Genomic DNA, 26,828 nt, shown 5'->3' on the forward strand with positions numbered 1-26,828 from the left:
ACCTTGCTAGCCATAATTTCTTTCTGGTTTTGGTGCTATGTCAGTTTAATTATTTTGTGCATTATGATGAGTTGCATTTTTATCAAACTTTGCAAAATCATGTGCCAGTGTGTTCAAAGCCTTTCACAAGACAATAATTTGAATGAATATTCTGCATATATGATCATTTGTTAGCTCACTGTTTATCCTTTGTTTTGCCAAGAATTAATTGTTAAAATGCTCAGAGGATTCTTGGAAAAATACAACTGAAATGAACAAATTCATGTTTTATTTAGTTTTTTTACATGTATACTTATAGATGTAGTCTTTTTAGTAGACAGGTACATCTGTAAGTGATGCTTGATACAGGTGTGCATGTGCAATAACATTATCAAATTGTACAGAGCTTCAGCATACAGCATTATAAATAAGATGGTTAATATGTAATCATATCAGTCCTGTTGTACAGAATTTATTATCACTTTGCAGATGCCAGGTAAACCATTTTCTGAATGACTGATAAGGGTGGGGAAAGTTCACAAATCTACATTCAATCTTCCGTATAAGCATTATAAATAAACCAAGCTTAAGTTATCATGCATTTCAGCTGGAACCATCACCCTGATGGATAACATCTGAGTGAAGATAATTTTGTTTTGCTTTGTATGCATGTGCTTGATGTTAAACATGAACTGTTCTTAGAAGCAGTAGTTTCTTGTTGGCTGTAGACATAATAGTTTTGCGCTGGTTTTGAAGTGCTTATGTGAATATTTTGTTAGCCTGATGTTGTTTATGGGGTTAGTGACTGAATATTTTGAGCATAAAACTTGTCTTTACTTTGTATTATAATCATTTAGCAAGTGGCAGCACAACAGTCATTTTACAATGCCGTCTTTGTTTATGTGTGTGCATGCATACGTGTGTAGTTAGGGGCATGTGTGTGTGCGAGATGCATATTTGTGTGTGTGTTTAAGAGAGAGAGAGAGAGAGAGTGAACAACATACATTGTTTGGTATCGTCTCTGAACATGAGTGTTGACTGCATTTAATACATTGTATCATGTTTTTTAATCATTGTTTACAGTCTTTTTTTCCTGCCATGTTTGTGTAACAATTATTGCTGGGTAAATCTACTGCCTGCTTCGAGATATTTTATCTTCGTTATATACAAAAAGTATATTTATCGTCGGTGTATGTTTTCAAGTTCTTGAGCTGTGTAGTGTTGTGAATATTTGTGTTGTATGCTCATGTTTTAAGAAAAAGGGAAACGAGGATTGTTTACTGTATCATAATAAAGTGTGTGTATTCTGGAAAATAGCCTGTGCTGTTCAAGATTGTGTTACATGGATGTATGTGTGTATGACTGTGTGTGTTTGTGTGGCAGTTATTCATCAGAAAGAAAAATACATGAAAAATAAGATATGGAACAAATAACAGAACTTGGAAAGACTGTTAATAAAATTTGAAAGGATGTGTGGACAAAACATAATTATTGCAACAGTACACATTCACAAACACATCCAATCACATTTGCACAGATATCTGTCTTAAAGGCGAAGATCGGGAGGAATTTTTCTGCGAGTACGAAGATCTCAAATGGAGGGGAAGAGTGGGGGATGATTAATGGCCTCCAAATGCGCAACTGACACCCACACCCTCGATCCAGCAAGTGTCTCGGGAACTGTTTAGATAAGCAGGAGTATGGTGGTATACTGGACCGAGAAAAAAGGGGAAGTTACTGTTTCGTTCACTTTGGTTGCTTCGTGTGCCAGAACTCAGTGTGTGTCTGTGTGCGTGAGTGTGAGTGTGTGTGTGTGTTTCAGTGCTTTTTTGTGCGTATTTGTGTGAGTCCATGTATGTTTGTATTTGTGTGTAACAATTGTATGCATTATTTTACACGGATATGACGTCATCAAAAACATTTATGGAAAAAAATGAAAAAAACGTCTGGGGATATAATTTCCAGGAGTTCTCTGTAAAGTTTCATGAAGATCGGTCCAGTAGTTTACTCTGAATCGCTCTACACACAGACAGACAGACACACACACACACACACACACACACACACACATACATACATCACCACGACCCTCGTCTCGATTCCCCCCTCTGAGAAGAAAAACAAAAAATAGTCGATCCGATGCAATGTGCTAAGCAATGCAAAGAAAAATGTCACTCGGACAAAACAGTTACATTACAAACATTTCAACACTGCTTATGATATTAAACAAACTGTAAACACTTCAAAAATACATCAAAATTAATCCTTCTGTACAGTACGGACCACAGACGATCAAAAGCGAAAAGCTTATCCAGGAAAACTGAACACGTCCCGCAAACCATGGCCCATGCGAAGCGCTCGCAGACTGAAATTGGAGACGGCCTGTAAATTAGCCTGTGGGCATAGGGAAGCTGGGTGTTGACATCTAATGATAACAGACTTGGAGGAAGTCGCTGTAGCACATAGCAGACATTCTTTCAAAACTGCGGCTTTAAGATCTTAATCAATTTAAACATCTTTTACAGGAAAATTAGGAGATAACGCCACTTGTAACTGTTAACTTTGCAGTTAGCCACATGTGCCATTGCGTAATACAACGAGGACAAGACGCTGGCACTGAAAGTTTTTTTTTCCGGTTAAGTCAGTGTCGCGAGGTACTTTATGGTATAGTAACAATGATGCCATAAGTATGAGGAGAAATGTGTTGTTCGGAAATGGATGAATGGATAAAGTGCAGATACTTACTCCAAAACAAGCAAGAGAACTCTCCCTCCCTCCCTCCCTCCCTCCCTCTCTCTCACATCTCATTTCCACAGCTTGGATCTTGCTTTGCAGTTCTGCTGTGAGGGTCCATGAGTCATATGCGTAGAGAAAGATAGAGACAACCAGCACACAGAGTAGGTTCAGTTTGGATTTGAGACTGATGTTCTTGTCTCTCCAGATAAACTTCAATTTTGTCATTGCTGCTGCTGTTTGTGCAGTTCTTGCCATGATTTCGGTCTTCGAACCCTCTTAACTGAAGATGGCCCCAAGGTATGTGAACTGCTCCACAGTAGATAGTTCTTCAAACGCACGCACACACACACACACACACACACACACGCACACATACATACATGGGTGCAACTCTGCCGGCTACATGCCGTAAGCCGGTTTTTGGTTTCATCGGCTGCCAATGTTTTTGTTCCAGGAGAGGTTTTTTTGTGCATTTTAAATACTAAAAAAGCTGGACCCCAACTTTTGCCGGTTTTTGGAATTTTCCAGGTTGCACACACAGTCTAATATCACAGCTCAGGTTCACCCTCTACATTCTCCAGTTGTTGGCAGTACAGTCAAGATATGCTGCATTGCCTTCATTGCAGTACAGTCAAGATATGCTGCATTGCCTTCATTGCAGGACAGTCAAGATATGCTGCATTGCCTTCATTGCAGTACAGTCAAGATATGCTGCATTGCCTTCATTGCAGGACAGTCAAGATATGCTGCATTGCCTTCATTGCAGGACAGTCAAGATATGCTGCATTGCCTTCATTGCAGGACAGTCAAGATATGCTGCATTGCCTTCATTGCAGGACAGTCAAGATATGCTGCATTGCCTTCATTGCAGGACAGTCAAGATATGCTGCATTTCTTTCATTGCAGGACAGTCAAGATATGCTGCATTGCCTTCATTGCAGGACAGTCAAGATATGCTGCATTTCTTTCATTGCAGGACAGTCAAGTTATGCTGCATTGCCTTCATTGCAGGACAGTCAAGATATGCTGCATTGCCTTCATTGCAGTACACGTTCAGTCTCCGGTTAGTGACCAAGGACAGTTTCCTCACAAAGGGAGCTAGGTGGTTGTCCAAAGCAACTGCAGTTGTAAAGACTTCCTGTTGTACTGGACCATACAGTGGCAGATGTCTTCATAGATCCCTGAATTTAACCATGAAAAGTCACACTGTCAGCTGACATCCTGAAGTGCCACTGTGAGTATGAGGATGTCATCAGACACCAGGCTATGGGCTATGTTCCCATGGGCAGTCAGGACTTCTTGTGGCAGCTGTAAAACAATATCACAAAGAGCAAGTCAGGTGATTTGAAAACTGAATATTGACATTAACCACAAAACATTGCTTGACCCGAAGTAAACCTTTTCCTGTTAATATCTGAGACTAAGCTTCTGAAGTGCATGTATGGTCACAGAATGTGAAGTATTGCGTGTGCGCCATAATGCTTGGCAAGTAATGCTTTTTGCTTTTTGTATCTGAGACCTCACTCTTTTAAGTTTTAATCACTGAACATCAAGCATTGCTCGATGCCAAGCAAAACAAACAACCAAACAAACTTTTTCCTTTTTACATTTGAGCTCTTTAGGTTTTACCACTGAACATTGATCAACTACTTGATGCTAAAACAAACGACCCTTTTACTATTTACCTTTTACTATTTATATCTGACATTTAGCTACTCAAGGGTTACTTCTTCAGGAAATGTCATCTGAAAACAATCTGCGCGATTCCAAACAGTAGCTGGAAGACGTAGAAGACTCATTCATCCAATTCCTGCATGAAAAAGCAAGTCCACTTACCTGAGCCAAAAGTGCCCGAAGTTTAGCCAGCGCGTGAGAAACCAGTTTTCTAACCATTCGTCTGGCAGACAGTAGTACTTCAGGTGGCAGGTGTTCTCCAGTCAGTACCCTCTCAGACTTCTGTCTGCAATTTCATCAAAGTGAGACATCAAACTAACATAACAGGGTTGATAACGTTCAAAAATAAAAATAGAACACTCTAATCTAGGGCTTGGGTGCACGAAGCCAAAACTGGGACCCATCCAACTGGGTAGAAATCAGCTGCATGGTTAGATTGGTTGAAATCACAAACAAATCTCCATTTCAACCAATCCAACCCAGTGAGTGAGTGACTGGTTATCACCCAGTTTGGTACTTGCTCAAGCACAGCCTTTTCTGGTTCTGTTCCATGATCTCCACATCCTGAAGGCTTAAAAATAAGGAAAACCACTAGGTAATCATTTATTTAATCAATCACTTAACCCCCCCCCCCCCACCCCCCTAAACAAACCTGTGCACTCATTTATTAATGGAGCATACTAATAAACACAACATGTTTTCAATATATTCTATTACTCATAAAGTATGCAGAGATCACACACAGATTCACATATTCAGTGGAACCCCCCTTTAATGCCCATCCCCACCCCCCACCCCCTCCCAATTTAAGACTTCCTCCTTTTTTTTCTTACATAGCCTCTGTAAATTTACCCTAATTTTAAGACTCCCTCCTTTTTGTCAAAGATTTTTTAACGACTTGAAACTTGACACGACACTATACTGGGTTTCCAAGCGTCAAAGACAGCAAACCGCCTACACTTCAACTAGTCTTCTCTATCCCCTACCCCTCTCCCCTACCCCACTTCAACTAGTCTTCTCTATCCCCTATCCCTCTCTAACCATTATTTGTACTTCAACTAGTCTTCTCTATCCCCTACCCCTCTCTAACCATTATTTGTACTTCAACCAGTCTTCTCTATCCTCTACCCCTCTCTAACCATTATTTGTACTTCAACCAGTCTTCTCTATCCCCTACCCCTCTCTAACCATTATTTGTACTTCAACCAGTCTTCTCTATCCCCTACCCCTCTCTAACCATTATTTGTACTTCAACCAGTCTTCTCTATTCTCTACCCCTCTCTAACCATTATGTGTACTTCAACCAGTCTTCTCTATCCTCTACCCCTCTCTAACCATTATTTGTACTTCAACCAGTCTTCTCTATCCTCTACCCCTCTCTAACCATTATTTGTACTTCAACCAGTCTTCCCTATCCCCTACCCCTCTCTAACCATTATTTGTACTTCAACTCGTCTTCTCTATCCTCTACCCCTCTCTAACCATTATTTGTACTTCAACCAGTCTTCTCTATCCCCTACCCCTCTCTAACCATTATTTGTACTTCAACCAGTCTTCTCTATCCTCTACCCCTCTCTAACCATTATTTGTACTTCAACCAGTCTTCTCTATCCTCTACCCCTCTCTAACCATTATTTGTACTTCAACCAGTCTTCTCTATCCTCTACCCCTCTCTAACCATTATTTGTACTTCAACCCGTCTTCTCTATTCTCTACCCCTCTCTAACCATTATTTGTACTTCAACCAGTCTTCTCTATCCTCTACCCCTCTCTAACCATTATTTGTACTTCAACCAGTCTTCTCTATTCTCTACCCCTCTCTAACCATTATTTGTACTTCAACCAGTCTTCTCTATCCCCTACCCCTCTCTAACCATTATTTGTACTTCAACCAGTCTTCTCTATCCTCTACCCCTCTCTAACCATTATTTGTACTTCAACCAGTCTTCTCTATCCTCTACCCCTCTCTAACCATTATTTGTACTTCAACCAGTCTTCTCTATCCCCTACCCCTCTCTAACCATTATTTGTACTTCAACCAGTCTTCTCTATCCTCTACCCCTCTCTAACCATTATTTGTACTTCAACCAGTCTTCTCTATTCTCTACCCCTCTCTAACCATTATTTGTACTTCAACCAGTCTTCTCTATCCTCTACCCCTCTCTAACCATTATTTGTACTTCAACCAGTCTTCTCTATCCTCTACCCCTCTCTAACCATTATTTGTACTTCAACCAGTCTTCTCTATCCTCTACCCCTCTCTAACCATTATTTGTACTTCAACCAGTCTTCTCTATCCCCTACCCCTCTCTAACCATTATTTGTACTTCAACCAGTCTTCTCTATCCTGTACCCCTCTCTAACCATTATTTGTACTTCAACTAGTCTTCTCTATTCTCTACCCCTCTCTAACCATTATTTGTACTTCAACTAGTCTTCCCTATCCCCTACCCCTCTCAAACCATTATTTGTATCAGCTACTCATTTAAAAAAGAGTACTCTTTTCACCATAACATCAGCTGGTTACTGTCAAAGAACAAAATCAAAAGGGAAAAACACATTCTCTCTATCACTGCAGTAGAAAAAGAAATTGTGTGAAAGTAAATGTGCAGGAAGGAAAAGATGTGTGTCTACTGTGTGTAACATTGTACACTCACAACTGTTCCCAGTCCAAGGCCAGAATCTTCATCGCAGACATGAAGTTCCAGGACACTCCGTCCATCGTGCAGCTAAGTTCTCTGGCACCCCAAAAATAAAATCAATAAAAAGTAAAATTACAAATGAAACAAAACAGAACAAACAACAGAACACAATATGAAACAAAAAAGAATACAAACTTAATTACCTCAGCATCAATTCAATAGTTACATGACTTGAATCACTTATAGAGCAAAGCTATTGTGGGCTTTTCTGACTCCTCTAGCACAAAAAATGACAGCCCAACTAGCCTAACTACCCCTTACCCCTAGCACCCCCCCCCCAAAAAAAAAAAAAAAAAAAAAAAAAGAAACCTACCCCACCACAAACACTATTTCTGACAAATTCTTTATAGAGGATTCAATTTGAATGACATTCCAATTTTGTTCTGACCATAACGACCATCCAAAGGACCAACAGCAAGTTGTCTCCTGACCATAACGACCATCCAAAGGACCAACAACAAGTTGTCTCCTGACCATAACGACCATCCAAAGGACCAACAAGTTGTCTCCTGACCATAACGACCATTCAAAGGACCAACAACAAGTTGTCTCCTGACCATAACGACCATCCAAAGGACCAACAACAAGTTGTGTCCTGACCATAACGACCATCCAAAGGACCAACAACAAATTGTGTCCTGACCATAACGACCATCCAAAGGACCAACAACAAGTTGTGTCCTGACCATAACGACCATCCAAAGGACCAACAACAAGTTGTGTCCTGACCATAACGACCATCCAAAGGACCAACGACAAGTTGTCTCCTGACCATAACGACCATTCAAAGGACCAACAACAAGTTGTCTCCTGACCATAATGACCATCCAAAGGACCAACAACAAGTTGTCTCCTGACCATAACGACCATCCAAAGGACCAACAACAAGTTGTCTCCTGACCATAACGACCATCCAAAGGACCAACAACAAGTTGTGTCCTGACCATAACGACCATCCAAAGGACCAACAACAAGTTGTGTCCTGACCATAACGACCATCCAAAGGACCAACAACAAGTTGTGTCCTGACCATAACGACCATCCAAAGGACCAACAACAAGTTGTGTCCTGACCATAACGACCATCCAAAGGACCAACAACAAGTTGTCTCCTGACCATAACGACCATCCAAAGGACCAACAACAAGTTGTCATTAAAGACAGGTAGGTGGTTGCTATGGAATGGTCAATGATATAATCCGTAATCCTTTAGGGTGGTTGTAGTGGGCAGGTGGTCACTTCCAAGAGGTGGTCGCAAGGGCAGGTGGTCACTTCCGAGAGGTGGTCGCAAGGGCAGGTGGTCACTTCCGAGAGGTGGTCGCAAGAGCAGGTGGTCACTTCCGAGAGGTGGTCGCAAGGGCAGGTGGTCACTTCCGAGAGGTGGTCGCAAGGGCAGGTGGTCACTTCTAAGAGGTGGTTGCAAGGGCAGGTGGTCACTTCTGAGAGGTGGTCGCAAGGGCAGGTGGTCACTTCCGAAAGGTGGTCGCAAGGGCAGGTGGTCACTTCCGAGAGGTGGTCGCAAGGGCAGGTGGTCACTTTCTGAGAGGTGGTCGCAAGGGCAGGTGGTCACTTCCGAGAGGTGGTCGCAAGGGCAGGTGGTCACTTCCGAGAGGTGGTCGCAAGGGCAGGTGGTCACTTCCGAGAGGTGGTCGCAAGGGCAGGTGGTCACTTCCGAGAGGTGGTCGCAAGGGCAGGTGGTCACTTCCGAGAGGTGGTCGCAAGGGCAGGTGGTCACTTCCGAGAGGTGGTCGCAAGGGCAGGTGGTCACTTCCGAGAGGTGGTCGCAAGGGCAGGTGTGACTGTAGTTTCTGTTTTCTTATCAACAGTTGGTGTTAATCAGTAATGCCCAGACCCCCAACCCAACCCATCACCAATTAATGAAAGTTAAACTGATAGAACAAGAAATCCACAAATGAAACTGCACAACTAAACCCATGACACTAAAATCAAAGAGCAAACTCTCGCCTTATACCTATGAAGTCCATTTTTCCTCAGCTCAGCCAGTTTTCGTTCAGTTGACCGGTAATAGTCAGGCAAAATCCCAAAATCATCTGAAACAAGACTTGGGGTTTTAAGAAAAGGTGCTGTATGCAAAATGATATCAAGTGAATGCTGAGCTCGTATGCTTATACAGTTACCTCTGTTTTCAGACCTCATAAAAACTTAGAAGTGCAGGTCTTAAGAGAGAGGGAGCCTTAAAACGGAGGTAAATTTAGTGACACTATAAAAACAATGTCTGTGAAAAATGAGGTCTTATAGTGGAGGGAGTATTATAACGGAGGGTCTAAAAAGAGACATTCAAATATACTCTTCATCTTGTCCTCTACCTTCCCCATAATCCTTCAGTGAACACCCCTGTCCCCCCTTCTCGTCAATACAACAATATTACAAAAATCACTGAAACAAGTGCTGGACTACATTAAAAAAAGTAAATACAATATTACATTTTTTTTCAAACCCAGAGCAGAACTTATTTAACAATTCAAAATCAAAAATAAAATTTAATACAGATAGACTGCTGACGATCCCAAATAAAGAATAAAAAGAAAAGAAAGGTTAAGTTTATGGAATGTTGTACAATTGTAGACAAAATGAAACAATCACAAAAAGTATTAGTCTTTACCGTGGACAAATAATTATGATACACAACAGAACAAACAAGAGGCGAAGCCTTCAAGGCTCCCGTAAGAAATCGACAAACAGTAACACAAACTCAATCACTCCGTCACACATACACACACACAGTAAGCATAGACACGGTGCAAGAGTGGGAGACGCTAGATCTAGATCTGTCTGTCTGTAGCCTACTTACGAGTTACGGGGACACGACTGCCACTGAGATCGACACTGCCCTTTCGACAGCGCTTCCTCGCGCAGACACTGAAAACACGCTGTGCTGATCAACCTGTAGGAAATCTCCTTTGGTATCTTCTTTATCTATTTTTTCTGGAGCCGCTACGAAACCGAACAATGTGAAATCGTCTTCCCCGAATCGGCGAATGCAGCTCGGTTAGAACTGAGAAGTGAATCTATACCACAATCCTTCACGCGATCTGACCTAACCTTGACCCCTGACCTGGTCTACATACCACACACAACACAAATCAGTCACCTGTTTTTACCCCCCCAAAACCCACCACCACCCGTTTTCTTTGGATACACACTTTATCTACATACGTGCCGACGAAATGTTGATCATTGCTTCAATACTTTGAAGCTGTTGCTTGGATAATAACCCGGTAAAATTAGTATTTCGGTGTTCAGTCAAATGTTAAAGTTTCTATCACACACGCACGCACAGACAGACAAAAGTTAGCATCGCATAGGCTACACTTACGTGAGCCAAAAAGTATACTGTGACTTATCTGTGAATGGGATCATCTTCCCAAACAAATTCAAATTCAGTTTTGACAGTTGCTAGTGTAAGGCCAACAGTTGTATTCACGTTAGCCAAGCTTGTGTTAACCAGGCTCAGCCGGAAATCTTATCTTGCAAACTTCACGAAACACTGATTCATATATTAAAGACATAGAGAAAGTGTCTCACCCACAGAGAAACAGACACTATTGTGAATGTTATGTGGCAGTGTAAATCCATAGTGTAAAAACAGTGTGGCGTTGTCATGGGGTCCATAACTAATGAACACTTGCTCATGGGGCTGATAATTGTCGTGTGTGATGATTTCATACATCTTGTTCTGCCTGTTAAAGCCAGCGTCAACCTGAAAAAAAATCGGACCATGAAAGTAACACTTATAGGAGTGATTAAAAACAAATCGGACTGTGTTCCACATGTACGTTTTTCATTTTAATATCAAAGTCAAAAACGCAAATTTGGCATTCAAAATTGTAGGTGTAAAAACAAAACAACACAGAAAAAAACCTACAGTCGAAATTTAAAGACCCCTTTCCTTTACCGGTTTTACTTGTCCACATTGTGGAAGTCTTCAAATAGATTAACCACTGTACCATTTAAATTTTCCTTTTTTTCTCTCATTCCAACCATCTACTTTAAAGGCACAGTAAACCATCACAGATACTGTCAGGCTTTTACACACAGTACAAACACCCTTCCATTTGAACGCTCACCAAACAGGAACATCCTAGGTGCCCTACGTAAAGAGCGAGCAATTTTTAAAGAATTAATTTTGCAGATTGTCTCTGACACTTTTTGGACTCATCCTGAACTCAGGTCAAAAATGAGTTACTTCCCTTCGGGTCTCATTCTAAACTGGCGACAGCCGTGGACCGAAGAATGTTTTTGGACCGTGGTGCGTTTTTGCGCTAGACCTAACTTTTAAAATCTAAATAATAAATTGACAGCTTGTTACACAAACATTCTTTAATCATGAAAGAATTTTTTTTTCATCAAGACAAGATCAGTACAATTCGAAGTTGTGAAAGTTTAAAAAAAGAAAAGCCCGGAAGCAGGGTCGTAGCAGACGACGGTTTATGCATATCGCCAGTTCCTCTCAACAGTCAAAAGCCATCGCTAGAGTTCTTGTGAACCACAACCGTTTGTTTCGTGCATAAAAACGTGCATTTGCAGATAAGCTCACATCGAGTCGCATTCAAATTACTAACTGACGACTACATTGTGGAAAAGGGAAACTGGATCACACGGGTTCACGATGGCTCAGGGGTAAGATAAACCACGCAAAAATAAATTCTTTGAAAATTGCTCGCTCTTTACGGAGGGCACCTGGGATGTGAGTGTTTGAATGAAAGGATGTTTGTACTGTGTGTAAAAGCCTGACCGTATCTGTGATGGTTTACGGGAGGCTTACTGTGCCTTAAAGAGCGGCAAAAGTATAAACCAAGACCACTGGTTAGAATAATAGCTTAATGTTACACAGTTCTCTCACTCACCCTGGCAGCAGAAGTATGGTTGAGGAGGTCTAGGTATGGAGACAGAGCAACGTTGTTCTCGTCCTTGAAGTCCAAATCCACAAACTGTTTCCCCTCCTCCTCTGTCTCAAAGAAAATGGCACGACTGCTGACCGTGCACCACGCCCAACGAAACCGTTCCCATGATGACCAGCCATCCGCATCCTCCCCCCAGTGAGAGCAACAGAACTGCAGGACCTGCTTGTGAGCCAGTTGAGATCGTTGAATCATCCTCTGAGCTACCAGGGACACATGAAGCGGCAACAGATTGATTTCATCTGCGCTGAAGTAGTGCGGCAAGGTGTATTCAGAGGGGAGAGAAGTGATGAAGGGCTGCCATTCGGAGTTGATGCTCTTGTTGCGTTCCACGATGAGGAACAATGCTAGGAGCTGATGGGGTGTGAACGAGACCTTCCATCTGCAAAGTCGGATTCAAGGAATCATACATTTTTAAATAGAAATCCCCCTCCCCTAAACCTTCTCCTTTTAAAGTTTGTTTCAGATGAACATTGCACAAAACATCAATTCTACAGACTCAGTTACCAGAACAATTGACGGCTCCAATTTAGGGGCCACCCTCTCTCTCAGTGTGCCCTGTTGACTGCCTCGCTTAAAAATTGCCTGGTCAAGGTAATGAAGCATCCAGCAAAACTGCGTCCCTTATTTTGTGTCAAATTTGCTCTTATGTTCTTTCCTCTCCGTTTGACAATGATTACGCTCTCTCTTGGCCAAGAAAAAGTGAATCATCGGAATCACATGTTCAGCATGGTTGATCGTGCGAGAATGTAAAAACATTTCTACAGTAATATTAACAACGCAAGTTGAGTGACTGGCTGCAGGAAAGAATTTTTCTTTTAAAGTTACCTTTTAAGCAGGGATCCGACTTGACTGTTAAGGACAACGCTCGGTGTCACTAGTAAGCACTGTGGGATTGACACTATGACTGCAGCAGATTTGATTATTCTTTTTGTCTTCAGGCCTCTTCCAGTGTCTGCAACAAGACACATGAATGTACATGCATATTTTCAAAGAGAAAAAAAGTTTCAAATAAACACATACATGTAATCAGAGTTTGGTGGTTAACAAAACCATGAAAATACAAAGCATGCATCCCCCCAAAACTTAGTATGGTTTGCAAATGATTTCCCTTTCAGTCATTTTTGTCTGGTACAGTGGGACCCACATTTAAAGACCTAATAGATCAATCAATCAATCAATCAATCAATATGAGGCTTATATCGCGCGTATTCCGTGGGTACAGTTCTAAGCGCAGGGATTTTTAAATTTTTTAAATTTTTTGTATGCAATTTATATCGCGCACATATTCAAGGCGCAGGGATTTATTTATGCCGTGTGAGATGGAATTTTGTTTACACAATACATCACGCATTCACATCGGCCAGCAGATCGCAGCCATTTGGCATTTCGGCGCATATCCTACTTTTCACGGCCTATTATTCCAAGTCACACGGGTATTTTGGTGGACATTTTTATCTATGCCTATACAATTTTGCCAGGAAAGACCCTTTTGTCAATCGTGGGATCTTTAACGTGCACACCCCAATGTAGTGTACACGAAGGGACCTTGGTTTTTCGTCTCATCTGAAAGACTAGCACTTGAACCCACCACCTAGGTTAGAAAAGGGGGGAGAAAATTGCTAACGCCCTGACCCAGGATTGAACTCGTAACCTCTCGCTTCCGAGCGCAAGTGCGTTACCACTCGGCCACCCAGTCCCCTAGTCAATCAAGTCTTAAAAAGGAGAGAATCTTAAAATGGGGGTACATTTGCAGAGGTCAGAGAGGGGGCCTGGTAGCTCAGTTGGTAGAGAGCTGGACTTGGGATCCTCAGGTCACGGGTTTGAATTCAGCCCAGAAGGAACACGAGTCAAGTTCATGTGCAGACTCAGAGACGGTATCCATGTCCCACTCTCATGTCATCATTGTGCCACATAAAAGATCTTGGTTATTCTGCCAGAAGTGTAGGTGCATGGCTGCTTGTACATAAACACATCTGGGTTAGCGTGACTCTTGTTGTTGCCAAATATTCCACCGAGAGGAAGCCACCCAAATTTCACAGCAATAGGATCATAAAGCAATAAAAGTGAGAAAAAAAGTCTGAGTAAGCTCAGTCTTGACGTCAGAAGTCTTAAATAGGGAGTCTCCAAAGGGGGGCTTAACTGCAGCACAAACAAACAAACAAAATTTGCAATATAATTACCAGGAAAGAAAAATGGCATCAAGTTAAAAGTATGCGCAAGTTCACGTTTTGAGGACCGTGCAACCATCCATTTTCGTAGCTCGGCACAAGCATCTGCCTCTTGACACTTCTGTCTGTCCTTTCGTCTTTTGCGTCGCCTTCCAGCCCTTCCCCATTTCATCTTACATTTAGTCAGCAGTGTACGTAGCACATGCCTGCAACAACAACAACAGAAGTCCATGTATACAAATCTGCTTCAATGCTAGGGAGGCTCACGCACTCCGCGGCCCCGCAGTCAAGCAGAGAGTGCAAAGAGCTGTTTTCAACTCAAAATTGTGCTTATTTGAATTTTTATTGAAAACAAATAAAGTATGAATGCTCTTGAGTATAGTCATCTTAGTACACTCATCTAAGTTTGATGTGAAAAAAATGTGTTTACATAGTTGTATTTGGATGTGTAAAACGCCCCAAAGCGTCGCGCACCTGCGTCGGACTAGCCGCTGGCTGGCTGTGCAGCGATTTCGCTTCAAGCCACGGCTTTGTTCTAAATCGGTCCCGAAACAACCCTGTTTTTGGTTGGTTCGGCCTTGCAAACTATAAATAATTCACCAATGAAACTTGGCAGAAGTAAAGATCTCCTCTCTGTTTACGTCATATCAAGCGATGAACCAATGGGAAGCACTGTAACACATCAAACACGAACCATTCTCAAACGAAGAGGTCACAGTCGTTCCATTCATTGATCGAAGTTCATCGCATCGCGTATGATAGTCAACATCTTGAATTTTCTTGTGCCAAAGTTTCTCATTTGTAATCGAAGCGGTTTCTTATGCCGAGCGTTTTTAAGACGAGAATTTGAGCGTCGAATCGCACTCCTGACAAAGCCGAGTGGAGACCGAGTTGCTGTGTTCCACGCTGCAGAATTTGTTATGGCGGGCGGTACTTCTTTTACCCGGAATCGACCGTAATCGACCGGAATCGACCGAAATCGACCGGAATCAACCGAAATCGACCGAAATCGACCGGAATCGACCGAAATCGACTAATACAAATGGTATAATCAGAGATGTGATACATCTCTCCTGGTATAATGTTCGTCAGTTTTGGCTGTGCGTGTTCAATTCAATTCATTTCAATTCTCAGTCTCTCTCTCTCTCTCTCTCTCTCTCTCTCTCTCTCTCTCTCTCTCTCTCTCTCTCTCTCTCTCTCTCTCTCGTAAATAATTTGTCATTGTCAATTTGTCATTGTCTCTCTCTCATACGCCCACATTAACGTGAAAGCTCACACTTTTATATTTGAAACTGACCCAAGGGTTATTGCTGTCTTGTACTGAGCAACGTTAAGTCTGACCTCACTCTAACTCTATTTCTCTCTTTCTCTCTCTCTCTCTCTCTCTCTCTCTCTCTCTCTCTCTCTCTCTCTCACTCTCTCTCTCTCTCTCTCTCTCTCTCTCTCTCTCTCTCTCTCTCTCTCTCTCTCTCTCTCTCTCTCTCCCATACGTCCACGTGAAAGCTCACATATTTGAAACTGACCCAAGGGTTATTGCTGTCTTGTACTGAGCAACGTTAACGGTCTGACCTCACTCTCAACTTTGTGAACATTATTGATCCTTTGGCTTAACAAAAAGCATCGCTCCTTCATGCTGAAGGCATTTTCTACTGACCAGCGCCTCAGAGTGGAAGTTTCGTTCATCATTAGTCAGGATGCCTCGTCGGCGAGTTTGTAAAACAAAAAAGATTGAATCGTGGCCTTGCACCAAGTGTATTGAAGAGTGTTCTGAAGACTGCATTGAATGCCATGAGTGTCACGGGTGGGTCCACAGACAATGTGTACCAATGACAGAGGAAGACTTCATCTTGTGGCAAGATCCTGCTTTTTACTTTGTGTGCCGATGTTGTGCATTTGAGGGGGATCTGTACAGTGCAGCTAAAGTTTTGAGAAGGTGAGTTTGTGTGCACGTCGGTGTGTAACGTTAGGTGTTTAAATGTGTATAATTATGTCAGTGTGTCTGTTATTGTGTATTAAAAAGGTGAGTTTGTGTTTAAATGTGTGTATGTTAGTCAGTATTCATAAGTGTAACTAAGATACAGAAAGAGACAGAGACGTAAAACATTTTATCCCAGCGAAGCTGGAGGTATCCCGCGAACGCCATACTGTAATCGACTTAAGAAATGTTCATACCGATAATACATAACATGATAAAGAAGGATTCTATGTGCCCGGCTACGGTGCTACAGTTGAAGATGGAAGTTCACCAAAAATTGGGACCATACTAACAACAATACGGTGGGTGCAATAGTCGCCCCCATTTTTTCAGCAAACGCCACCCAAGGCCGCTTTGGACGGGTAGAAATTCCGTAGTTTCCAAGTCTATGGATAAAGCTCGCGTAAGAAGAATACTTCACGGTCGAAAGTCTTTGACGTCAATTAATGCATCATGACGTCATGCCTCCCTGTAGTCTTTCTCTCTCGCGCAGTGTGTGTTAGTGTGTTTGTGTTCATTTTGTGCACATGTCTTAGTGTTACTGTGTGTGTGTGTGTGTGTATTTGTGTGTGTGTGTGTGTGTGTGTCTGTGTGCGCACGCGTGCATGAGTCTGTACTCGTGTGTGGTGTGTGTGAGTGTATGTGTGTATGTGTGTGTGTATGTGTGTGTGAGAGTGTGTGTATGTGTGTGAGCCTGTGTGTATGTGTGTGAGCCTGTGTGTGTGTGAGCCTGTGTGTGTGTGAGCCTGAGGCTGTGTGTGTGCGTGCATGCGTGCGTATGTAAGTGTGTGTGTGTGTGTGTGTGTGTGTGTGTGTGTATGTGTTTGTGTCTGTAAGAAAAAGAGAGAGAGAGAGAGTGTGTATGTGTATGTGTGTGTGTATGTTTGTGTGTGTATGAGTGTGAGTGTGGGTGTGTGTGTGAGCCTGTGTCAGTGTGCGTGCGTGCGTGCTTGCATGCGCATGTAGGGGAAGGGCTCCTAATATGGACCGGCTCCTAATATGGACCACCTTGATCTGACAAACTAACGGCGCTAGAGCGCTAAAAACAATTTCATTCGCTGTATTCTCCCTAGCTGGATAACTTGCGCATGTCAAAACAGTTGCAGAAACACAAACCTTAAAACCGTTGGGCTTTTTATCTTTTTTCACTTTTGGCAGCGTTCACTCTACAGACCTGGTTACTGTACGAAATTTGCGTACAATCTTACGAAATTGAAGACCGCTGTACGATTATACGCCAGATATTAAAATCATACGCCAAAAAAAAAACCAAAAAAAAAAAATTCATTTTAAAGTTCGTGACATGTACATGTATTGTATTATACTATTATGTGTCCCTCTTTAGGGCGAGGGCTGGATGACAGCAGCTGATGCAAATTTTTTCTCAGAGGTCAAAAATAAAAATTATGTTTTTCTATCATTCGTTTTGTGTCACATTTTCAAATGTAATAGTGTATGTTTTTTTTCAACAAAAATGTTTTAATTTACTTTCAGCACAAATTCTTTCTTACATGTATTTACAGTCTTTAAATAATGGGGTTTGAGGGGGGAATAAAGCACAGTCTGTACCGCGAGAATGAATTGTACACCTTAAAATTCTGATTGTACACATTTTTTTGCCTCATTTGTACACCAGGAAATTTTAGTGGTAATCAGGTCTGACTCTAACTTTGACGCCTAAAACGGACTCGTTTCTGTCCACAGCCAAAGCTTTTATCACACAAAAATTGCTATATATGACAGCTAAGACCGTATTTGTTACATTTTAGCAGTTTTGACCCCGAGTTTCAACTGCACACAAAAAATAATAGCAAAATCTCAAACGGTATGTGTGAGTCCCCTTATATGGACCTCCTTCAACAAATCGAAGAAAATAAAAGCTAAAGGCTATTTTCAATAATTCATTAAGAAGCTTGCTGAAAAAAACCTATAACTAGCCCTCGAGCTTTCAAAAAGAATATATCAAATTGTCTTCTTTTTGCGGAAGTTGATAATTTCACTTATTTTCACTCTGTTTTTAATATGCTTCTTTAGTTTCCTGGTGTGCTTCAAATAATGCTCTCATCAACCCGAAACAGATCAATCTAAAGCATATTTGAATTAGTCTGACATGCACAATAAGTTGTATCATGTTATTTTGAAGTATAGGGGGCTTTTGACAGTGATTCGTGAAGGCCGCTTCACTGGTCCATATTAGGAGCCTGGGCGCCTAATATGGACCCTTTGTGATTTTTTCTGTATTTAATTTTTGCTGAACGTCTATCAAAGCTATTTCACTCTAATTAGGCCTAACGGTTCACTTAAGAGAGAAGGACTACCAAACACAAAATGAAACTTCTTCGCAAGAAAACAAGCTAGTTATTAGCATGAAACAAAAAGTGGTCCATATTAGGAGCCCTTCCCCTACATGTGTCTGTGTGTGTGTGTGGTGGGGTGTGTGTGTGTTTTTGTAAGAGAAAGAGAGAGAGAGTGGGTGTGTGAATGTGCGTAAGTGTATGTGTGTGCATGTGTGTTTGTTTGTAAAGGTGTTTATGTCCGTCTGTCTATATGTGCGTATGGGTGTGTGTTTTGTGAGTGTGTGAGTGTGTGTGTGTGTGTGTGTGTGTGTGCGTGTGGGACTTGGTGTGTGTGTGTGTGTGTGTGTGTGTGTGTGTGTTTTAGAGAGAGAGATGAGCTGAGTTTTAAAATGTTATCGAGGTTTTTTTTCCAGGTTTGCGGCAGCCCCTCCATTGGAAATAGAGAAAGTTGCCAAGAGCGAAGCCCTGCTGGTGAAGCTGTACAGCTCTGTTACTTCTCCCGCTGTTGAAGTCGAAGCAGACGACGACAGTACCGCTAGCAATGTCGAAGATGTGGACAGCAATGTGATTTCACCTGATTTTTTATGTTCTACTACGATTGATGATATGCATGATTCTGACGTTGAACCCGTGGACTGCTATCATACTTCTGCTGTTGAAGTTGAAGCTATTGACGTCGCCGAAAGCAGTTTTTCAGCTTCTTTTATTGATAGCATTTTGATTTCACCTCATGTTTCGGACAACGAAGATGTGGCCAGCAGTGGGATTTCACCCGATATGTATGATAGCAATGTTATTTCAAGTTCACCTGATGTTTCTGGCTGTGATGAACTGAACGCTAACGGAACACATCTCCCTCGAGGACATTTTCTTGAAGTAGATGTTTTAGTTAGTATTTTGAAATCTGCTGAGTTGCCCGAGTGCTCAGACGAAGTTCCAGCTGGCAGAAAAGATGACGCTTATTTTCTTGTAAAAAATGAACGCAATGTTGACCGGCGTATGAACGGCAGTCGCAGTAATTTTTACGACGACCGAGGGGTATGGGGCAGTAAGGGGACTAGCAATAAATCTTTGTACGTAAGCAAAGGTGGAAAGCTTGCACAAGTTTTGTTGAAAGATGGCAAGTATTGCTTCCGCAGACAGGAAAACAGACAAATTGTGTTTGTTCCCCTTGACCCCCAACCCTCAGAAGTGATAACACTCCATCGCTACTATGTAAAGCATGGTGCCTCACCTGGATATGAAAAACGTGTTTCCTGGCTTTCCAGTGACCCCACCGTTGCAGCCATTGCGGTTCATGAGTATAAGGGTACAATGACTCACGAATCTGTACATGGCCGCACGGGGTCTGGAAATCCAGGGAACTATATCAGACTTGACCCAGATCTAATGACCAAAGTTAGAAAAGACACCAGCAAGACACCAAGGCAAGTGTACTTTGAGCATACACAGACAGATGATGGTCACAGTCTTCGCAACAGAAAACAGGTTTATAACTGTAGATACCGTGCCAAGAAACAGGAAGAACCATCTACATCCCATAAAGCTAATTTTGCCGACCAGGTAGCAGGTGTCGAAGACCTTCAAATGTCGCTACCCTTCATACAACTGGTCGTGAGACAAAATGGAAAGGTCCCGTGCATTATATTGTACAACAACGACCAAATGTCCGATCTGAAAAGATTTTGTTGTCCACCATTGACCGCACAGAGCACTGTCCTTGGTGTCGACAAAACCTTTAACCTCAGTGACGTACATGTTACATGCACAGTGTATAAAAACCTCGCTGTAAAAAATCGTACGACAAAGGAGCACCCCATTTTCTTTGGTCCTCTGTTTCTCCATGGGGATAGTGATACTGACACGTACTTTTTGTTTTTTCAACGTCTGGCTGGGGAACTCGCTCATTGTGATCAGTCACCCATTTGGGGAAGTGACGAGGAAACCGCCATTCGCAGTGCCGTCATCAAAGCGTTTCCAGCCTCTATTAGGTTAAGTTGTACGCTTCATTTGAAGAAAAACTTGGATGCTGTGTTGGCAGACAAGGTTGGGTTGCCACGATCGGAAAGAAAAGGCATAGTAAATAGTATCTTCACAAAACGGGGGTTCTTGGCTTCAGCAACTGATACTGCTGATGTCAGAGACAGTGTCCAACACATCATGGACTCCTCCGACAACATTATATTACAAAGACACCTCGCACGCATCACGCCATTGCTCGAGGACAATGTCAGAGGGAGTCACAAACCTGGCCTTTTGCTACCATCGGCGCTGTGGACAAATAACAATGCTGAGAGTGCCAACCATGTACTGAAACACGCTGTACAATGGAAGTCGCAAAAGCTGGTGGACTTGGTACAAGTCATTCATGGTGTAATCACTCAACAGTTCAATGAGGTTAAACGAGCCATGTATGGCTACGGTGATTACGATCTGGCTGATGAGTATCAGCAGTTTGCTGTGCCGTATGGCGTGTGGCAAAAAAAAACACTCCAGCAAAGAGAACGTCACTTATTGAAGTTCTCGAAAACACTGAAATGTGTAAACAGCGTCCGCAGCACCGACGGTAGCAAAAGTGCAGTAGCACCTACACACAAAGGCCGTAAACCTGGCCAAAAAAAGAGAACACGCACAGCCAAAACATCCACCCCACAGCCAAAACGGATCAGGACCCGTGCACCTTCATCCACTGATGAAGATTTTGAAACGCTGCCAGAATAAGCTAAACTTGATTTAAAGAGATCTTTCCGCAGAATGAGGACGTTGAATTTTCGGCTTGGTTGTTTTAATAGAACTGATTTGTTTGGATCAAGAAAGTGTTTTATTCTGTTTAACAACTTGGTTTTACACAACGATCTAACATGATGGGTCCAAGATGTTTTGTGAAGGAGCACGCCTTTATTTGATTTAAATCTTTCTTTTAAGGGCAAAATTTTATAATCGTCGAAAACAAGAAGGGATTGTTTTAATAGAACTGATTTGTGTGGATCAAGAAAGTGTTTTTATTCTGTTTAACAACTATATTTCCCTCGACATGGTTTTACACAACGATCTAACATGATGGGTCCAAGATGTTTTGTGAAGGAGCACGCCTTTATTTGATTAAAATCTTTCTTTTAAGGGCAAAATCTTAAGTTTTTTATAATCGTCGAAAACAAGAATGGATTGTTTTAATAGAACTGATTTGTGTGGATCAAGAAAGTGTTTTATTCTGTTTAACAACTATATTTCCCTCGACATGGCTTTACACAACGATCTAACATGATGGGTCCAAGATGTTTTGTGAAGGAGCACGCCTTTATTTGATTAAAATCTTTCTTTTAAGGGCAAAATCTTAAGTTTTTTATAATCGTCGAAAACAAGAATGGATTGTTTTAATAGAACTGATTTGTGTGGATCAAGAAAGTGTTTTATTCTGTTTAACAACTATATTTCCCTCGACATGGCTTTACACAACGATCTAACATGATGGGTCCAAGATGTTTTGTGAAGGAGCACGCCTTTATTTGATTAAAATCTTTCTTTTAAGGGCAAAATCTTAAGTTTTTTATAATCGTCGAAAACAAGAATGGATTGTTTTAATAGAACTGATTTGTGTGGATCAAGAAAGTGTTTTATTCTGTTTAACAACTATATTTCCCTCGACATGGCTTTACACAACGATCTAACATGATGGGTCCAAGATGTTTTGTGAAGGAGCACGCCTTTATTTGATTAAAATCTTTCTTTTAAGGGCAAAATCTTAAGTTTTTTATAATCGTCGAAAACTAGAATCGATTGTTTTAATAGAACTGATTTGTGTGGATCAAGAAAGTGTTTTATTCTGTTTAACAACTATATTTCCCTCGACATGGTTTTACACTTTTGCTATTGCACCGTTGCCAATGAATAAGGAATGAGGATTGTTCTTAATGTTTTGTCTTTTTTGCCTTGTTGTAATTAACATGTATTTGGTCTTGTGGGGGTGAAGACTCATGTGGTTAAATTCCCTCCAATTAATGATATCATCTACACTGTTCTGCAATGATAAATAAACTTGCCGAATTTTTTGTCAGAAGTGTGTATAGTCGTATCATCAGCAAATAGTTCACACACATCATTAACACTAAAAGGAAGATCGTTAATATACAGAGAGAAAAGAAGTGGCCCATGCAAGGACAGAACCTGGGGGGACTCCTTATTATAACACAGGTCTTTTACTGTGGAATTCACGCAGACGGATTGCTGGAGAGAGAGAGAGAGAGAGAGAGAGAGAGAGAGAGAGAGAGAGAGAGAGAGAGAGAGAGAGAGAGACAGAGACAGAGAGAGAGAGAGAGAAAGGGGGAGCAGAGAGAGAGAGAGAGAGAGAGAGAGAGAGAGAGAGAGAGAGAGAGAGAGAGAGAGAGAGAGAGAGGGAGAGAGAGAGAGAAGCACCTAAACACAAAGGCCGTAAACCTGGACAAAACAAAATAACATGCACAGCGAAAACTGACGAACATTTTACCAGATGTATCACTTTTTGTAATAGTCGATTCCGGTCGATTTCGGTCGATTCCGGTCGATTTCGGGCGATTCCGGTCGATTTCGGTCGATTCCGGTTGATTACGGTCGATTCCGGGTAAAAGAAGTACCCATGGCGGGCGAGTCAACTAACTGCTGTGGGGGCGTCGATTGGGTATGTAATTTGATCTGAACTGTTTCTCTGTCGAAATGTGCATTAGTTTTAAATGAAAATCAAATTATAACTAAGTTCTAGTGTTTCAAGCTATCGAAAGTTAAATTGTGTTTGTAAATCGGCTTAGATGCAACATATTCGATTTTGATGTGGAGATCATCATCCCCGGTATTTGGGCGATACCACTGTCGGACAATCCCTGAGGTTTCGCTGATCGAGCTGTGTTTTGTTTTTTAAAGTAAGCTTAAAGTAAACGCATCCTGAATCTCATTAAACATAAGATTGATGAGATATTTTCAATAAATCTGTAATTTTGATCTTTTCTTCTGGATGGTAACAAATTATAATAGATCAGAGTGACTTTTCAGGAATGAAACGTGGCCGTAAGTGCGACTGAATGACAGACAAGTAAGACTGTTGACGTCGGCAATTGTGCATAAAAGTTAGTTAAATGTTATTTATTATAAGTTATTTACTTCGGACAATAAAGAAGTGTATTTATTATCGCCTGCTTTGTATTTTTTATGATTATTTTAATAACGTTTAGTTACTAGTAGCTGTAACTGTAAGGACTCAATATTTGTTTTTCTCAATCTCAGTCTCACAGTCACAGTGTGAAGATTTGTATTTTTTGGCTTTTAATTATAAGCTTCTTATAGGTTGAGCATTTGGATGCATACACAAAAACCTGTTTTGCAGTGTTCTCAATAACATAGGTTATCACTTTGTTTGCCTTGACACCCCCTATCATAAACAGTAAGTTGAGTAATACTACACCCACAAATACAGAGTAAATTTAAACAAGTAAATACAAATAAATTAGACTGACCTGTGACAATGTGTTATTTCAATTTTCATAGCTTCATTTTTGACAAAATCTGAATTTTCAGTTTGTCTGTGGCAAAGTGCCTTAACAGGAGAAATGCATACATACTACTGTGCCAGTTTTGTTTGCTGAATATGAATCATGATGACTGGAGCTGATTTTAATTGTTGTTACTATTAGTGAATTTGTAAATCAAGGATCAATTCCTGTTCTTTTTGGAATACTACCATACATCTTTTCACTGTAGTATGTGAATTATTTACCAAGAAAGACAAAATGGTTTTTTTCTATTGATATTATTTGGGCTTGAATATATTGTTTGTTTTATGTTTGATGTTCTTTTGTTTTTCAGATTGTTTGCATCCCTGATCAGAAGGCTGTTGGACCCAAGTTTTCCCTTGTGTCTGGAACCTCTCTTCTCAGCAGCTGCTTGACAACGGAATCGGGACCACTGGGGAAGGATGCTGGCACACGTACTGCGAGACATCACGAATGGGGACTTCATCTCTCTCATGGTCTCGGCTGAGAATGTGGAGAAGTGTGGCAAGGTTACTCTTCCGGACGACTCCTGTCTTAGTCGCTACTTCGAAGTTCTTCACTTCTGGCTGATGAAGTTCACCACGCAGGCGTTCAACTCCAGGTCTCCAACTTCCGTGCAATCAAAATGTGGGCGTGTGAAAAAGGACTACTTCAAGCTTGTGAGCAAGTACAACAAACAACCGACTGAAAAGAACTGCTTGATCTTGTTCGACTTTTTGTGCCTGCCTTTCGTGTGGAAACTGAAGTTTCGTCAAAATGCAGCAGTGATAGAGTGTGCTCTGAACAAGATGGAATAGTGGCTGTTCCAGAGAAGCAAGCCCCTTCAGCCATCCCTGCTCCTTGTGCCGGAGAGTGTCGGTGAGATTGTTCTTCGTCAAGGCAAGACTTTATTCGACAAGGATTTGGTGAGCTGCAATACCGAAAAAGACTTGCTTGCCTACCGACTTGACAGACAGCTTAGACTGAACAGTTCTCTGGAAGAAAAGATTGAGTTATTGAAAGTTCTAATGTACTTAATGATGGAGGTGTTATCCTTTTGTGATTTAAAAACAAAAGTTATGCACTGGTTGTGCTGCTAAATTGAGTTGACAAATCCACTGTTTGAATTTTTTTTATTTTTATTTTTTTTTAATTTTTTTTTTAAAAGACTTATTTGGTTACTTTATTCTTTTAGTTTGGTCCATATAACACAAATTCTCCCTGTGACTTGCCATTGTTGTCTCTGCTTTGAACAATATTTTTATTTTTGATGGTTTTTGGACGAATTTTTATGTGACGTAATATTTCCTTTTTCCTTATTCTAACTAAAATTGATATTTTTTTTCATCAAATCTGATTGAATATGGCTTAACTATAAAGAGCAACTAATTTCCTTTAATTTGATATATTATAAGTTTATATTAAGTGAATAAATCATGTTAAAGTGAAGATCTACATATCTGAGAAATAAGAGTATTCATGTGATGTCGGCCATTTTTTAATTTGTCTAAATTGACTTCATTAACTACTTTTTTCGCAAATAATTTCTATATACATGTATTTTAACATTCAATAAGTATAATTAATAAAACAGTTGATGAAAAAGAGCGTTTTTTGTGTTTAGTGCTCTGCACAAGTTTTTCTGGGGTTGGTGTGATGGACATTTTCCCCAACTTTGGTGCTTTATAGCTAAAATTCCTATTGAGCTACATCCCTAAAATTTTCGGATCCCATAGACAATATTATATTAAGCATATCTACAACATTTTAGAAGATTAAAGACATAACTCTTTGATTTATGAATGGTCAAAGTTGGGAAAAAAACGTTAAAAAATGAAAATGGCCGCCGGGCCTCCCTATCAATGCTGCTTAAGTACTCATATTATTCATATATATATGTCTTCAGTTTGAAAGCATTTTTCCTGTAGTCGGTCTATCAATCTAACAGTATTTTTCATCAACAGATTAAAAACCTGACTGGATGTATGCAATCTGCTGGGAAAAAAACCAGAAACATACATAAATACAGGTCCAGGGAAAAACAAATCTATACAACCGACCAGACTGCTAGTGCTAGCATATGTCTGAAAGATATAACCAAAACCATGTTGATAACCTTCTGTCATGCAAATCATGGTACAAATATAAGTCAACACTGAACAGATTAATACTATATGTAGTATCTGACCTCTTTGATCAGTGCACATAATCTAAATTACTTGCATCACTACAGTTTGAAAGTGTTTTTAACTGTCCTGAGTCTTGAAAGATCTGTGAGTGCAAAGATCCTAATATATAGATAAATAAATAAAACTATGTGCTGCTTGCCTTGCAACTCCTAGAACACTAACGGAGAGCAGCAGAGTAAGTATTATATACCTTTCAAAAGCTTATTTTGTTAGTTTATTCATCTGGATCTCAATAATAAAACGTATGATAGGAAGAATTATGGATGTTAAACTAACACCGGGGCCTAGCAGTACCTGTTGTGAAGCATACACTGACAGTGACACAGTATTTCCAAAGGAATTGTTTGTTTACATCAATCATGCTGTCTTCATTCTGAGGAAAGTCGACTAGAGTTATTCCTCTTGAACAAGCTGACTATTTACTGGACCACGCGCGACCACGCGCGACCTCAAACTAAAGCATTGACATGTAATATTTTTGTTGTTCTAGTATATTTACAATATTTTCTCACGTCTTACCAAGTTTTAAGCCTTAGAAATGAAAATATAAGGGAGTTATGGTGCATTTTCGAAGAGTGAGCGAAAGTGAAAGCACCGGATTTCTGTCACAACCGATCATGTCCGGCACAACTCATATTGTTTTTAGAACATGCGCGACCTCAAACTAAAGCATTTACATGTCATAT

The 26,828-nt window shown here is 40.9% G+C and overlaps 1 protein-coding gene across 2 annotated transcripts; it reads right to left on the reverse strand.

Moving 5' to 3' along the window:
* Window positions 1–1,919: 1,919 nt before the first annotated feature.
* On the reverse strand, window positions 1,920–26,554 carry LOC138962533 (SET domain-containing protein 4-like). 2 transcript variants are annotated; one of them, XM_070334375.1, is made up of 9 exons: window positions 26,437–26,554; window positions 14,196–14,389; window positions 12,841–12,967; window positions 11,959–12,394; window positions 10,637–10,811; window positions 9,063–9,141; window positions 7,047–7,127; window positions 4,552–4,675; window positions 1,920–4,023 (listed from the first exon to the last, which is right to left on the reverse strand). In XM_070334375.1, exons 1-9 carry the CDS (start codon window positions 26,448–26,450, stop codon window positions 3,925–3,927), a joined length of 1,329 nt encoding a protein of 442 aa, XP_070190476.1. In that variant the 5' UTR covers window positions 26,451–26,554; the 3' UTR covers window positions 1,920–3,924. The 2 variants fall into 2 exon arrangements, with proteins under 2 accessions (XP_070190476.1, XP_070190477.1); XM_070334376.1 differs by lacking the exon at window positions 26,437–26,554 and adding an exon at window positions 14,878–14,982.
* Between the last annotated feature and the right edge of the window lie 274 nt (window positions 26,555–26,828).

The sequence above is a fragment of the Littorina saxatilis genome, linkage group LG3 (assembly GCF_037325665.1).
Source record: "Littorina saxatilis isolate snail1 linkage group LG3, US_GU_Lsax_2.0, whole genome shotgun sequence".
Classification (NCBI taxonomy): domain Eukaryota; kingdom Metazoa; phylum Mollusca; class Gastropoda; order Littorinimorpha; family Littorinidae; genus Littorina; species Littorina saxatilis.